Here is a 16512-nt window from a genome sequence, read left to right as displayed (position 1 = left end):
TTTTTATTTACAAATTTAAATGTTAAAATAGTATACTCCACAAACATACAAAAACTATAATCGAACTTTTTGTTTTCTTTTGAAAATTCAGGATCTAATTTTCTAATTCAGTGCAGTAAACTCTGTTGGTCTAATTCTGCATATCTGTTTTTGTGAATAAAGTTTTATAGAAAAACATCTACACCTGTTCATTTTTGTATTGTCTGGCTTTTTTCACACTGCAAAGACTAAGTTGAGTACTTGAGACAGAGACCAGGTGGGCTAATGAGCCAACAATATGTATTACTTCGCCCTTACAGAATGTGTTTGCAAACTGTTGATCTAATTAATGACTTGGCGCTTGTGTAACTTTTTGCTTTAGTTACATAATTTAAGATTATATATCCAGAACCTCTGACTGCTATTGCCATTCTAATATAGTAACCTTTTATATAGGAATTTGCCAATTTAACATCCAGGTTATCTAGTATTTAGAAAATTACTTTTGTAATAATTAAAGATTCAAAATCTGTAATTGTTAGAAACAAATAGAAAATAAGAATTAGAATAAAAATTACTACCTGGCACTGTTTTTTTTAATAAGTATTTAGAACTTTGTGGTCATTTATAATTGTACATTTGACTGACTTAAGACTAGAAAGAGAAAATATAATAAGCTGGGATGCAGAATAAAGATTATGAATGGAGTAGTAACACTTTTTCAGATGTTAATTCAAATGATACTAACCTGTACTTGGCATGTGTTAGACAAAAATGAACAAGGTCAAAATGTTTTTCTCTTAAAAGTTTATCCATTAAAATGAATGTTGTTATAATATAAAAATGAAGCAAACAAATAGCTTATATTTTTTTGCCCTATATGTTTACATAGAAATAACCTCTTTGTGCCTGCAGCATTTGCTGGGGTATTTAATTTTTAAAATTGTTTTTTATTCAATTTCTACTATTCCGTTTAAAATACCTACTGTAAAGAAGGTATAGTAGATAATGTTAAAATTGCCTTTATTTTTGGATGATATTTGAATTGGAGGCATTATAATAAATGGGCAGTAAGAATTTTGTTGTTAGGGTTTCTTGATTTATTATGAATCATTTTGTTTTATATTCCTATAATTTATTGTTACAGTTAATTTTATGACTAATCTATAGATGTTTGTACTGTACCAGATTGTTTTCTACATCAAGAAATAACCAATTATTCAATTATTTCCAGTGGTCTTTTTGTGTTCTGTGTTTCCAGGCGGGCACATGAACGCCCCCCACCCCATCCACATAGGATGCACCCAAACTATGGTCATGGGCATCATATTCACGTGCCTCAGACTATGTCCTCACATCCTCGACAGGCTCCAGAGAGATCCGCCTGGTCAGTATCTTGTTTATTTTAAAGTTCTGCTCAGCATCTTGTGGTAAAACTGCTGGAAGAGATGCTTTGTAGTGGAATGCCATACAGAAGGATGATGTGGAAAAACTGAATTGCAGCTTAGCTTTGAGGCACTGACTATGGGTGAGTTAAAGAGACCTTGAGATGAAAGAGTAGGAGCTTGAGTTCTGGATCAGGGAACCATGTTAAACGAGAGTAGAGCTTTTTTGATTGTTGTTTTCAGGGGTGTCATCATCAAAGTTAACTCCATAAGTGAATCCTACTTCTCACATTTTTATCTGGCTTTGTGCTCAAATTTGCTTTATGCCCCTAAACCCCTGCCATTGACAAAGTATAATAAATCCAACCTCCTAGGTTTCTGGTCTTTTCCTGGAGAAATGGAAGCAGATTTGCTTTAAATTTTTTTCTGAAACAATTATCTGTAGGCAGTTGATACCAACAAACAAAAGCCATGGGAGCATCTGTAACATTCATGTAAACAAAAAAAGTCAACTCTGCTTTGCATGCTCCTCAAGTAGATCAGACTTTTAGTTTGGAAGGAACCTTAGGGGCCATTCATTATACAGTTGACCCTTGAACAAAACAGGTGTGGATTCATGCAGTTCAAACCCATGTTGTTCAAGTGTCAACTGTATTGCTTTTCTTTGTAAGTTTTGAAACCATGTACAAATTGCGTTGGGCCTGATGGTCATAAAATTGTATTTTTGAATTTTAATTTCTGCAATGAATTTGAAATTATGAGTTAAATCTTTTGGGCTAAATTATCTTTTTCTCATCTTATATACATTGGATTACTTTCTCCCTCATTTTCATTGATAATAAAGCCACTTAGGATGTCTAACAGTTAAACTCTTCTCATCCTTTGCCAGGGAATTGGGAATTGAAGCTGGAGTGACTGCAACTACTTACACACCTGGAGCATTGCATCCTCACTTGGCCCATTACCATGCACCACCTCGACTTCATCACTTACAATTAGGAGCACTTCCTTTAATGGTAAAATAGAAAATTTCAAAGTTCTGATATATTCTCCTAAAAGTATTCTTTCTTTTCTAAGTTAAATATTTTATTGGAATTGTGGGTGTCTTAATAGAATTTGAGAATTGTTAGAGAAAATTTGCTATAAAAAGATATTGGGCCGGGACCGGTTTGGCTCAGTGGTAGAGTGTCGGCCTGCGGACTGAAAGGTCCCGGGTTCGATTCTGGTCAAGAGGCAGCTAGTAGATGTTTCTCTCTCATCGACGTTTCTAACTCTCTGTCCCTCTCAATTCCTCTCTGTGTAAAATCAATAAAATATATATTTAAAAAAAAAAGATATTGGATACATTTAAATCTGTATTTGTATTGTAAAATGAACTCTTCTTAATGTAAAAATGAATACGTTTTTTTCTTTTTTTTAAAATATATTTTATTGATTTTTTACAGAGAGGAGGAGAGAGGGATAGAGAGCTATAAACGTCGATGAGAGAGAAACATTGATCAGCTGCCTCTCGCACACCCCCCACTGGGGATGTGCCCTCAACCAATGCACATGCCCTTGACGGGAATCGAACCCGGGACCTTTCAGTCCGCAGACTGACTCTCTACCACTGAGCCAAACTGGTTTTGGCCGTTTTTTCTTTTATACAAAGATAATAATCTTGATCCATTGTCATTAAAATGTGATTTATTTTTCATAGTAGTAATTTGTTCTGATGTATTTGTACTTTATTCTCTTATCTGTAGGACTATTAATTCTCTATATCTGATTTAAATAGATCCAGATTTTGTTGATTCCAGTTTGAGTTCCAAAGAACAAGTCAAAAAATTTACAGAGTTTGCTATTTATAATACATACTAGTTATACAAGTGGTAGAGAGAAGGGAGTGTTTGGTTTTGTGCAGGTAAAGACACTGAAGGGAAGGGTTTCCAAGATGCTTTATTATGCATGTAGCTTCTGATCAGGCTTTGGAATTGAAAATGGTGATCTTGCCAAAATTGGTTTGGCTCCGTGGATAGAGCTTCGGCTTGCGGATTGAAGGTTCCCGGGTTCGATTCCGAACCATTATTCCTGGGATAAATACAGGGTTAGTTTACTGCAATCGAACCTTGGTTGCGGCACATCCCCAGTAGGGGGTATTCAGGAAGCAGTTGATCGATGTTTCTTTCACATTGACGTTTCTAACTCTCTATCCCTCTCCCTTCCTCTCTGTAAAAAATAATAAAATATATTTTTTAAAAAAGAAAAGAAAATGGTGCTCTTACAGTGGCCACAGCATATAAAGAACTGTCAAATAGCATAAGTACAAGCAATTCCAAGTAAATTGGAATTTCTCAATCTTAAAGGGGAGGGAAACTTAGCAATATAAAATAATGTTGCCCTGCCAAGAAACTTGGACTCAATGAATCATTGGAAAAGGGAATATCTTGATGGTATTTATGTTTTAGAGTGATTAAATCAGCTTGTAATTATAAAGGCCACCTTCTCAGTTGTGTGGAAAATAGATTTCAGGGTGGACGGAACTAGTTAAGACTTATAGTGTAAGAGTTTAGTAAAGTGATGAATCCCTGAACAAAGGCAATAGCAGTTGCTATAAACATGATGGGACACATTTGAGTAATATTTAGGATGATATCTAGCTTGGATTATTATATTATAGTGATGCCATTCACTTAGTTGGAGAATATTAGATGAGGGTTTCATTAAGGGGTTAAGTGTGTTAGGTTTTGGACATATTGAATCTGAAATGACTGTGTGTATTAAGATGGAATGTCCAGTAGGGAGTTAGGTTTATGGTCTGAACTTGCAAACCATAGACATATCTGAGTTAGAAATAATAACCAGGATTGTGAGAGGGTGCAGGCCAGGCTGAGGCGCGCCCCTCCCCTCCCCCCCCGCCCCGCCCTTCCTCTCTCCCTTCCCCCGGACCTCATGCACTGGCCCTCTAGTGTGTGTGTGTGTGTGTGTGTGTGTGTGTGTATCTATATCTATCTATGTCTATATTTATCTATCTATCTATCTATATCTGTATCTATAGATAGAGAGATAGATTTTAGTCTAAGCAACCATTACAACTGAACTACTGGCCACTGTCCACCAGGGGGCAGACACTCAACACAGGAGCTGCCCCTTGGTTGTCAGTGCGCTCCCACAAGACAACCTCCCACGCTCCCTCCTCCCTCCAGCCCCCCTGTTAGCCCTTGATTGCTGGTCAGGCTAGGGGACCTCACCTGTGCACGAATTCATGCACCAGACCTCTAGTTATATAGAGAGAGGGAAGAATGGTGCTCTATTCCAGAATTTCCCTTTCTTAATAAAGTGGACCCCTGTTTTTCATGGCAAATATGTTTTGTAACATTGTTGCCAATGCTAAGTGAATACTGAACCATTATTCCTGGGATAAATACAGGGTTAGTTTACTGCAAGCCTTTGATCACAAAACCCATCAATACATAACTTTGGTTTAATGTATATTTCTGTTTAAAGACACCTTATTTGATACATATTGTTGATTCATTAACATTGAACTCAAAGCCAGTGCCTTGTCTACATTTATTTTTTTTCAATAAGGCACATCACAGTCCTTTTGCACTTAAGAACAACAGTCAGCACTTGAGCATTATGCTTGGGGCCATTTTAAACAATGAAACACAAATAGAAAGCACAGCCGAAACCGGTTTGGCTCAGTGGTAGAGTGTCGGTCTGCCTGCGGACTGAAAGGTCTCAGGTTCGATTCCGGTCAAGGGCATGTACATTGGTTGCTGGCACATCCCCGGTAGGGGGTATGCAAGAGGCAGCTGGTCGATGTTTCTCTCTCATCGATGTTTCTAGCTCTCTATCCCTCTCTTCCTCTCGGTAAAAAATCAATAAAATATATTTTTTTAAAAATAGAAAGCACAAAAATGTGAGAAACATGGTACTAAAGAGGCAGCAAAAAGACATTTTCTAATCTGTATACTAGTATATATAAAAGCCTAAGTGACCAAACAACCGGTCAACATGATATGCATTGACCACCAGGGGGCAAACGCAGAATGCAGGAGCCGCCCCCTGGTGGTCATTGCACTCCCACAATGGGAGTGCCACTCATCTGACTGATGGGCACTAGAGGCTGGCTGGGCTCACGGCTGGCAAGTGCAGCTGTTGCGGCACAAGCCTCTTGCCTCTGTGGCAGCACTACCAAGCAGCAGTGGCAGATGTAGCGGGGCCAGGATGAGCAGCAGTGGCGCGGCACCTGGCCTGGCTTGGCTCCTCCTTGGCTGCCTGTCGCTTTGCACACTACTAGATCCCCCAATGGGTCCTGGATTTCCAGAGGGTGTGGCCGGGCTGAGGGACCCCACCAGTGCACGAATCCGTGTCCTGGGTTTCTAGTAGTATATGTAAGAGCTGAAAAAAGGCCTTGTTTCTACCTGTGCTGTGACACACGTCAGGCATCTTATATTTTTTGTGCATGCTTTGTGCATGTCCATGAAAGTTTATGAAAGCACAAGTATTGGTTTTGGAGTTAGAAATAAATTTTATCAAGTAGGCAAATTCACAAATAAAGGATCTGTGGATAATGAGGATTAGCTACACTTAAAAAATTAGAAAACGCTGTTACTACTTCACTACCAGAACCAAACACAAAAAGGAGTGGGACCCTGGTTAGTGGTTCAGTTGGTTGGACCGTCATCTTGTGCACCAAAAGGTTGCAGGTTTGATCCCCCAGGAAGGCAACTAAATGGTGTTTCTCTGTCTCTCTCTCCCCCTTCCCTTCTCTCAAAAATCAATAAGCATGTTCTTGGGTGAGGATTAACAACAACAACAACAACAACAAAGGAATAGAATACTTTAGAAGACTGAAAATAAAGTTTTGTTTGAAAATTTGCTGCATTTTTGTTCCTTAATACTGTTTAATAAAGCTCTTGGAAACTGATAAGATCTTATGAAAATATTAGTCTATATGTTTAGCCTATTATCAGTCTTAAGATTGGGTATTTTCTACTTAGGATTCCTTATGCAAAATAAATCAAATATAAGAAACCTGTTATTTTATGGACAGCTATTGCTTTTTTATCTAATTACATTTTAAGAGCTATTATATACAAGATTATGTTTGAAGAGGAACCTAACTCTGTTACAGAATGTTTAGTTGGAATTATATAAATTTACAGAAGTTGAATTTAAGTGCGTGAGTAGCTGAATGGAGAGAATTGAGTGTCTGAGTTATTTAATGTTAATAAAAGAATCCAAGCCTGTGCTTGATGGGTTTAACTTATCTCTTCTGTTAAAATAGGTTCCTGACATGGCCGGCTATCCTCACATCCGTTACATTTCATCAGGATTGGATGGAACGTCATTTAGAGGTCCTTTCAGGGGCAATTTTGAGGTAGGTAATAAAATTAATTTATCTGCCATACTATCGTTAATGCAGGGAGGAAATATATGTATTATTCGTATTCACAATTGTATAGGATTGCCTCTGTGACTGGGCAGTAAAGCAGAAGGCAGTAAAATGTCTGAATTTCTGATATTGCTTCTGTGGATTGTGGTTTATTAATCTTAGTTTAAAAATTACCCAAGGAGCCCTAGCCAGTTTTGCTCAATGGATAGAGCGTCAGTCCAAGTCCTGATCAGGGCCCATGTAGGAGGCAATCAATCAATGTGTTTCTCTCACATTGATATTCCTCTCTGTCTTCCCCTCTCTCTTCCACTCTCCCTAAAAATCAATGGAAAAATATTCTCCAGTGAGGATTAACAAAACAAAACAAAAATTACCCAAGGATTTAAAGGAGAGTAAATGAAAATAACCTAATATAAAGAAATATAGAAATGGCCTAAACCTGTTTGGCTCAGTGGTAGAGCATCGGCCTGAGGACTGAAAGGTCCCAGGTTCGATTCTGGTCAAGGGCATGTACATTGGTTGCGGGCACATCCCCGGTAGGGGGTGTGCAAGAGGCAGCTGGTTGATGTTTCTCTCTCATCGACATTTCTAGCTCTCTATCTCTCTCCCTTCCTCTTTGTAAAAAACCAATAAAATATATTTTAAAAAAAGAAATATAGAAATGTATAAAATCATTATGAATATCAGATAAAGAACCAAACTGAAATGTTGGAGGTGGGGGGGGGGGCTTAATGCTTTTGACTAAGTTTAAATTTTTTTAAAAAAATATATATTTTATTGATTTTGTACAGAAAGGAAGGGAGAGAGATAGAGAGTTAGAAACATCGATGAGAGAGAGTCATCGATCAGCTGCCTCTTGCACACCCCCCATCGGGGATATGCCCGCAACCAAGGTACATGCCCTTGACCAGAATCGAACCCGGGACCTTTCAGTCTGCAGGCTGACGCTCTATCCATTGAGCCAAACCGGTCTTGGCCTAAGTTTAATTTTTATTAAAATATTGCAGGAAGAAAAGTATCCTAAGTGATTTAGTTTATAACTAAATATCTCCTTGTTTGAATTTTCAGAAGAACAAATCATTTAAATATGGTTTAAAGTTTTGTTTCTTCATGTCAATTTGTAACTTAGAGGAAGTAGGGCTTAGAAATATTGCTTGATTTGTTTCCCTCTTTTTAAAAAATATATATTTTATTGATTTTACACAGAGAGGAATTGAGAGGGAGAGTTAGAAACGTCAATGAGAGAGAAACATCAACCAGCTGCCTCTTGCACACCCCCTACTGGGGATGTGCCCGCAACCAAGGTACGTGCCCTTGACCGGAATCGAACCCTGGACCTTTCAGTCCGCAGGCCGACGCTCTATCCACTGAGCCAAACCGGTTTTGGCTGTTTCCCTCTTTTTAGAAAAAAATTTTCTTTATTGATTAAAGTATCACATATTTGTCCTCAATCCCCCATTCCAATCCCCCACCCCTCCTCACTCATGCCCCCAACCCTCTATTATCCTTGACCACTGGTTAGACTCATATGTATGCACACAAGTCCTTTGGTTTATCTCTCCTTTTATCCCCACCTTCCCTCTGAGGTTCAACAGTCTGACCCATGGCTCCTTATCTCTGGGTCTGTTCTTGTTCATCAGTCTATGTTGTTCATCATTTCCCCTAGATGAGTGAGATTACGTACTACTGGAAATATACTTATAAGAATGGAAAATGAGACAAGCAACAGTGGTTATGCTTTCCCGTGGTTCTGGGTGATAGACGTTTTATCTTTTAGTTGTAGTTTTGAAATTGTGCACTGTAGCAGTTTAGGTGTGTTTACCTAAGCCACCATCTTGGGTCTTTCACTTGATTTTTAGATTCACTTGTTGATAGATAGGTATTTGTTGTTCATAATTTTTTTTCTTTACCTTTTTCTTCTTCCTCTTTTTTTTTTTTTTTTTTTTTTTTTAAATATATTTTATTGACTTTTTTCAGAGGGGAAGGAGAGAGGGATAGAGAGTTAGAAACATTGATGAGAGCGAGACATCGATCAGTTGTCCCCTGCACACCTCCTACTGGGGATGTGCCCGCAACCAAGGTACATGCCCTTGACGGGAATCGAATCTGGGACCCTTGAGTCTGCAGGTCGAAGCTCTATCCACTGAGCCAAACCTGTTTTGGCTTTTTCCTCTTCTTAAAGAATACCTTTTAGCACTTCATGTAATATTGGTTCGGTGGTGGTGAACTCCTTTAGCTTTTTCTTAATCTGGGAAGCTCTTTATCTGACCTTCATTTCTGAATGATTGCTTTGCTGGATAGAGTAATCTTGGTTGTAGGCTCTTGCTATTCATCACTTTGAATATTTTTTGTTACTTCCTTCTGGCCTACATAATTTCTGTTGAGAAATCAGCTGACAATCCTATGGGTACTCCCTTGTAGGTAACTAACTGGTTTTCTCTTTCTGCCTTTAATATTCTCTGTCTTTTGCTCTTGGCATTGTAATTATGATGTGTCTTGGTGTAGTTCTCTTTGGATTCCTCTTGTTTGGAATTTCTCTGCTTCCTGGACTTGTAAGTCTATTTCTTTCACCAGGTAGGGGAAGTTTTCTGTCATTATTTCTTCAAATAGGTTTTCAATATCTTGCTCTCTCTCTTTCTGGCAGCCCCATAGTTCTGATGTTGGTACACTTGAAGTTGTCTCAGAGGCTTCTTACATTATCTTCAACTTTTTGGATTCTTTTTTCTTTTTTCTTTTCCAGTTGGGTGTGGTTTTTTTTGTTTTTTTTTTTGCTTTTTTGTATTTCAACTCTTTGACTTGATTTTTGTGATCCTCTAGTCTGCTGTTTTATCTCTGTATATTATTCTTTATTTCAGTCAGTGTATGCTTAATTTCTAGTTGGTCCTTTTTCATATCCTTGAGGGTCTCACTAAATTTATCGGTGGTTTCTAGAAGATTCTTGAAAAACCTTATAACTGTGGTTTTGAACTCGTAGTTTGCTTTCCTCCATTTCTGTCATTTGTGACCTGTTCTTTGCCTCCGCATTTTGGCTGCTTCCCTGTGTTGATAGAGTGGCTTTGTGTGTTAGGTGTCCTATAGGCCCCAGTGGCTCAGCCTCCCCAATTACCTGAGGTGGACACTCTTAGTGCATCCCTTTGTGGGCTGTGTACACAGTCTTGTTGTAGTTAAGCATTGATTGTTGTTGGTATCATTGGGAAGAATTGACCTCCAGGTCAATTGGCTTTGAGGATCAGCTGTGTCTACGATGGGAGAACTTTTGTGCTTTTGGGGAAAGACTTGCTTTACTGGGGCTTTGGTATTCAGAGTCTGCCCCTTGAGGTGTCCTATATGGATCCGAGGAGTTGTAATCTGGATGGTCCCACTCTGACCACTGGGTACATTGGCTCTGGGATCTCTAAGGAGGTGAAAATTTAGCCTCTGCCTTAGGCCACCCTGCAGGAGCTACAGAGAGATCTGCAAATTCCTCTTCTTTGTTTGGGGTTTGGATGTGCCTAGATGAGGCCCAGCTGTGAAGCAGTGCAAGTTTCTGTGGGGCCTTGGGCCTTCTTTTGGATGTTCTGGGGCTTTCTGACCCAGCTGCAGTTTGTTAGGTAATTTTAGATTGCAAAGGGTCAGGCCATTCATATGCAAAAGTCTATGCATACATCTTGGGTGGGGTTGGGTCTCAGGGAATTAACAGGGCGGAGCAAACAGCAATGGCAGACCTTCAGCCCTTCCCTAATAGGCTCTTGGGTCTCAATGTCCCTTGTTAATCCCTGCAAGCATCTCTGAGAGAAGGCTGCCCTCATGTCTGGCCCGATGCCAGACAGTCCAATTTCTCCCTGTATGAATCTGGGTCCCCAGAGTTTTACTTGGAACTGGAGTTCAGAGCAGTCAGGAGCTTGTGTCTCCCTCCAAAATGAAAAACACAATTACATACTCAGTTGCCAGCCCCTTTCCACACACTTTTTTTTTTTTTAAATATATATGTTTTTAATATATATATATATATATATATATATATATATATATATATATTTTTTTTTTTTTTTATTGATTTTTTTTTTTACATAGAAGAGAAAGGGATAGAGAGTTAGAAACATTGATGAGAGAGAATCATCAATCAGCTGCCTCTTGCACACCCCCCACTGGGGATGTGCCTGCAACCAAGGTACATGCCCTTGACTGGTATCAAACCTGGGGCCTTTCAGTCCACAAGCTGACGCCCTCTCCACTGAGCCAAACCGGTTTCGGATCCACACACTCTTGCCTTCATACCTCTGCACTTGACTTCCATACCTCCCCTGAGTCTCAGTGTGCTTTTCTTTCCTTATAGTTGTGCTTTTCTCTTTCCTTCTAGATTTCCCACTCAGCCAGCCTTCCTGTGGTTCTGGATGATGTCTGTTTTGTCTTTTAGTTGTAGTTTTGAAGTAGTTGTGCGAGGGAGCAATTTCAGGTGTTTACCTATGCCGCCATCTTGGTTTCTCTCCTAGCAGGCTAATTTTTAAGTTGGTAATTTTGTATGGCCCGAAAATCGTGTTATAAATATCCAAATGGCCCTTGGCAGTAAAAAGATTCCCCACCCTGCTGTACATACATACTTACTGACTTATATAATACTATGTGGGAATATGTTTCCCTTATCTGTAACAATAACTTTTCCATACCACTTCTTTCTTTTTTTTAGTATATATTTTTATTTATTTCAGAGAGGAAGCGAGAGGTTGAGAGGTATAGAAACATCAATAATGAGAGAGAATCACTGATTGGCTGCTTCCTGCATGCCCCCTCCTAGGCATGTGTCCTGTCTAGGTATCAAACCATGACCACCTGGTTCAGTCATTAGGTCACACTGCTTAGGCACTATCTACAGCTTTTTGAACACTATTTGCATTGCATTGCAGGTTTATAAATATGGAACTTTATTTAGTTTACAATATTGACAGTGCTGTTTAAAGAATAACCATCCTGGTTTTTAATACTAATTATTCTTCACCTTCAGGAACTGATTCATTTGGAAGAAAGATTAGGAAATGTCAATCGTGGAGCATCCCAGGGAACAATTGAAAGATGTACATATCCACATAAATACAAAAAGGTAAGAATTTACTCTGTGAAACACCTACATTATTATTAAAATGGATAAAATTTAATATGGATCTTCTTTTAGTTTGTGCATTATAACAATTATATTATTTATTATTAAAACAATATATACATATAGTTAAAAATATTCAAAGTATAAAAAAATATATACTCTGATGTTTATTGCCCTGCTGACCGTCCCCAGTCTTCCTTTTCAAAAGAAAAACAATGGTTAAGGGTTTCTTAGGTAATTTTTCAAATATTTTTATACATTTGTAATAATGTACATATGTATATATTTTTTCCACTTTGAAAAATAACACAAAGGGTTTGCTGTGCACAGAATTTGACACATTCTCTTTTCATTCTTTATCTTCACTCACAGATCATCCATATTTTTTACTTAATAGCATATACAGAATTCCATCATATGACAGTACCATAATTTAACCAGCCTCTTATTTTGATGGAGATTTAGTTAATGTACATTTCTTATATTCTATCCCCAATTCCTTACGTAGTAATATATCAAGAAGTTGTGAAATAGACATGTTAAATAAGTTTGTTTCAACAAACAACAATGTTCTGTGCTGCACAGAGTAATAAATTGTGAAAATTATTATTTGTATTTTTCATCTGTTTTCTAAGTATATTAACGGTGTATATTACCTTTAAATTTAAGTCCTTTCAGCTGACTAAGCTAAGTACTGTAATTAGTATTAATTAATTTGAATGGTTTTTTTGAAACATTATTAGTAAAATAAAGTTTATTTAGCTATGCTCATGATAGTACAGAGATAGTTTATATTGTGTATCATTCTTTTTGTGAATTAAAAATCATAGATTTCAAACTAATGAATTTCTGTTAACTTTGATTTTGCTTTTGATGCTAATTATTTAAGGGTCATAAAGAAACATTTAATTGGTGATAGTACCTTAAGTCCACTAATTCATGATATTTGAACCTGGGAAATAAGTTGTGGGTGAATGTGTGGTTTTGTTTTATTTTTGTATTTCAAATAAACACAGTCTTTACTCAGTTGTTCAATAATGTCATCTCTACTAACAAGGTAACAACTGATTGGTTCTCACAGAGGAAACTGCACTGCAAACAAGATGGGGAAGAAGGGACTGAGGAGGACACAGAGGAAAAATGTACTATCTGTTTGTCTATTTTAGAGGAAGGTGAAGATGTGAGGTAACTAGATACTAATTATCTAAAATCTGTTGTCAAAACTATAAGAGATTATATTTATGTAAAAGTAGACTAGAAATTAAAGATTATTCCCGGCATACCCTGTTACCAATCTCTGACATATAGAATTTGCTTCTTATAGTGAGTGAAAGAGTAAAAAGATTAAAGCCTCTATCTTGCCAACACAGGGATGGGAAATATACTGCCTATTTTTGGGCCACACCATGAGTCGATCATGGAAATTTTGTGGTCAGAATTGTCTTCTACAAATCTTGGGGAAAGGAGAATTTGAGATGCTTTTGAGGCTGAGATAGGGAGATCAAGTTTAGCTCCATACAATTTATCTTACAGCATCTTTTTTAAAAGTACATTTTTATTGATTTCAGAAAAGAAAAGGAGAGGAAGAGGGAAACATCAATGATGCGAGAGAATCATTGATTGTCTGCCTCTTGCACGCTCCACACTGGGGACTGAGCCCACAAGCTGGGCATGTGCCCTGACCAGGAATTGAACTGTGATCTCCTGGTTCATAGGTGGACGCTCAACACCGGTTGGGCTATAGCATCTTTTATAAATGAATTTTATCTTAAAATTTCCTCTCAACTTGCAGGACTACTCTCTTCTGGCAACTCTGTGATTTAGAAAATATATTAACACAGTACTAATTTTAGTCATTTTCTTACAATCTCTTAGATAATTGTTTTGTTTCTAGTTTCCCCCCCCCCCCTAATGTAACATGATCCCATGTGAAACAGGTTCTATATATATATGTGTGTGTGTGTGTATATATATATATATATATATATATATATATATATATATATATATAAATAACAGAACCATATGGTAATTTTGTTGCCCTAATTTATAAGGATAACCTTGTCATATTTCTTCAATTGGCTGAGAGAGAAAAATATAAAGTTTTCTTTCATATCACATAAAAGGTTTTTTGAACATTGTTTTTCTAATGAAGATTTATAAATATGGAAGATAATTGTTTTTACATTGTTGACAATAATGTCAATAATGAATAATTGCAACACTTTTATTTAGCTACTATTTTTGGAAACTATTAGGAAGTCTGAAAATGTATGACAACTCTTAACAATAGATGGAAGTCGAAATGGGTATTTAAATCAGTAACTAATGTTACTCTGGATTTCCTAGAAGGTTTTTTTATTTTTCAATTTCTAATTGATAACTTAGTTTAGTGTACTTAAATAAACATCTCCTTTTAACCTACTTTTAAAAATGTAGCATAGTATTAAGTAAATGTAACAATGAATGCAACAGTTATGTTGTAAATATAATGTTAACCTTTAATCAATCATGTACTTAAGTTTAATGTATAAAGATCCTCTAGAATGACTTAACACCAGATTTACTGCTAGCGTCTAGATAGAAAACAATATTGATATTAAATTCCTTAATTAGTATGACATGGCTGCTAAATATTTATATGAATCCTAATGTTTTTGAGAGAGAATTAAATTATATATATTTGAAGCACTTTAATAATGTAATGATTATATAACAGAGAAGGTACTGCCAACTCCAGTGTATTGGCAGCTCACATATAGAAACAAAAATAGCATTAATTACCAGTGTAATTGTTCTTAAATTTCTTTGATATTACATGATTTGGTTTAATTGCTCTGACAATTATCTTATTTATACATTGTATTATTCAGAGAGTTAATTTAATTTAAGTGTAACTTTTATTAGATGTTTTATTGTTTTGAATAGAATAGAAAGATGTCTAATAACTTAAAAACATTACAATTAAACATATCATTTGTTTAAGAGTAAATGCCACATGCAGTTGTCATAATATTAATTTTGCTTTTTGTTTTGTTTGCCTATAACAGACGCCTTCCCTGTATGCACCTTTTCCACCAAGTGTGTGTTGACCAGTGGTTGATTACCAATAAGAAGTGCCCCATATGTAGAGTGGACATTGAGGCCCAGCTGCCAAGTGAAAGTTGACACCATGTTTCAGAACTCTTGCCCTCCCTCTCATTCCCATCCTCCCGGTACTGCAGTTCAACCAAAGATGGCATGACTTACCTGCGCAGATTTGGAAGCCTTGAACTTAGAGTGCTGGCTCTGCTATATGGTACAACTAATGCTAGACCTACAGTTTATGTATACAGTTGATTTTGATGTATTTATAAAAGCTTTTTTTCTAGATTTGACATTTTTCCTGTATCATTTTACTGTATTTTTGCATGGTTCCTTGTATTGCATTTCTTTGCACATATTATGGGCTTGTGACCCTAAACTTGCAGGCAAGATTAGCTGCTTTAGTAAGTAGAATTTTGTGGTCTTTTTATTTTTTACATAGTATCAGGTCTTAAGATGAATTTTTTTTTATCCATTACTAACCTTTAATTTAATCAATCATGTACTTTAGTTTGATGTATAAAGATCCTCTAGAAAATGATAATATTGTGTATTAAGACATTCCTTAATTAGGACAAAAATGGCTGCTGTATATTTACAATATGGAGTTCTGAGTTAAATACCATCCTTAATACTGGGAACAGAATACAAACCATATTCAGTCAGATGCAGGTGGTATTCACATCACCAGTGATCAATAGAAATTGTCTTGGTGTATCCTTTTCCTTTCAACACAATGCAGAAAGTTGATATTGATATTATACATTTAGACTGCTGTTCTGATTATATTTATCTTTTTCCTACTTTGTTTAAAATTTTATTTCCCTGGTTCAGTTTTTGCTGCTGTGAAACAGCTCTGATAAACACTAAATATTAATTTCAATTAGCTGGATTGTACATACTTGCAGATTTAACAAAATTTTGGGGAAATTGAAGAAGACATGTAGAATTCGTTTAGTCTTCTGCTAAGCACGTATAGTAAAGATAGCTGCTTACACTGATTTTTTTACACACATTCAGTCAGGATTTAGAATTGCAGTCATTAGCAGGTATCTATGCATTCATACTAAAGGTCCCAGGATCACTTTTAAGGGATTTTTATTAGTTTAAAGATAAATAAAGTTAGCTGAATCTACATGTCTCTTGTTTTATTTCTCTTTAAACTTGAAAAACAATAAATCTGCAGATACTGTGAGGCACAAATTATACTGTCAACCTACTGTTGCTCTGATTTTAGACTCCCACTTCGTACATTAACCAAGAGTCGATCACTGATTTAAAATTTTTAATTTCAATAGTTAAGATTTACTGCATAATATAGAATATAAAGTTAAGTTAACATACTAACATTTCTCCTTTGGAGAAAGTTTTAATCCACTTCAAATGCATATTATCAAGATGCTTTCATATACAGAATAGCCTGATTTTATTTGTTTAAATATGCTTAATATGTCCCAGATTGCAAATGCATCAGTCAGTAACATCACTGTCTGTATGTGGAAGACATGTTCCCATGGATCATATGTGAAGATGTCAATAAGCTTGCATTAAGTCACCTGCTTTGTAAGTGGATTGATTAATAAATAACTTATATTTCTATTGTC

The 16512-nt window shown here is 36.5% G+C and overlaps 1 protein-coding gene across 11 annotated transcripts in view; it reads left to right on the top strand.

The window, feature by feature from the left end:
• Positions 1 to 16512, top strand: part of RNF111 (ring finger protein 111) — an 84049-nt gene extending 67537 nt beyond the window's left edge. For 6 of the 11 annotated variants that reach the window (XM_084872216.1, XM_084872219.1, XM_084872217.1 and 3 more), the window contains exons 9-14: positions 1214 to 1366; positions 2254 to 2380; positions 6640 to 6732; positions 11729 to 11824; positions 12882 to 13009; positions 14875 to 16512. In XM_084872216.1, coding sequence (XP_084728342.1) covers positions 1214 to 1366; positions 2254 to 2380; positions 6640 to 6732; positions 11729 to 11824; positions 12882 to 13009; positions 14875 to 14992 — 715 coding nt within the window. In that variant the 3' untranslated portion in view covers positions 14993 to 16512. The remainder of the gene's footprint in view (positions 1 to 1213; positions 1367 to 2253; positions 2381 to 6639; positions 6733 to 11728; positions 11825 to 12881; positions 13010 to 14874) is intronic. The other 5 variants (XM_084872223.1, XM_084872214.1, XM_084872222.1 and 2 more) reach the window with 3 other exon arrangements.

The sequence above is a fragment of the Pipistrellus hanaki genome, assembly GCF_964339955.1.
Source record: "Pipistrellus hanaki genome assembly, chromosome: 1".
In the NCBI taxonomy this organism is placed as follows: Eukaryota; Metazoa; Chordata; class Mammalia; order Chiroptera; family Vespertilionidae; genus Pipistrellus; species Pipistrellus hanaki.
The sequence above is the reverse complement of the archived record's forward strand: the minus strand, read 5'-3'. Positions and strand labels throughout refer to the sequence as shown.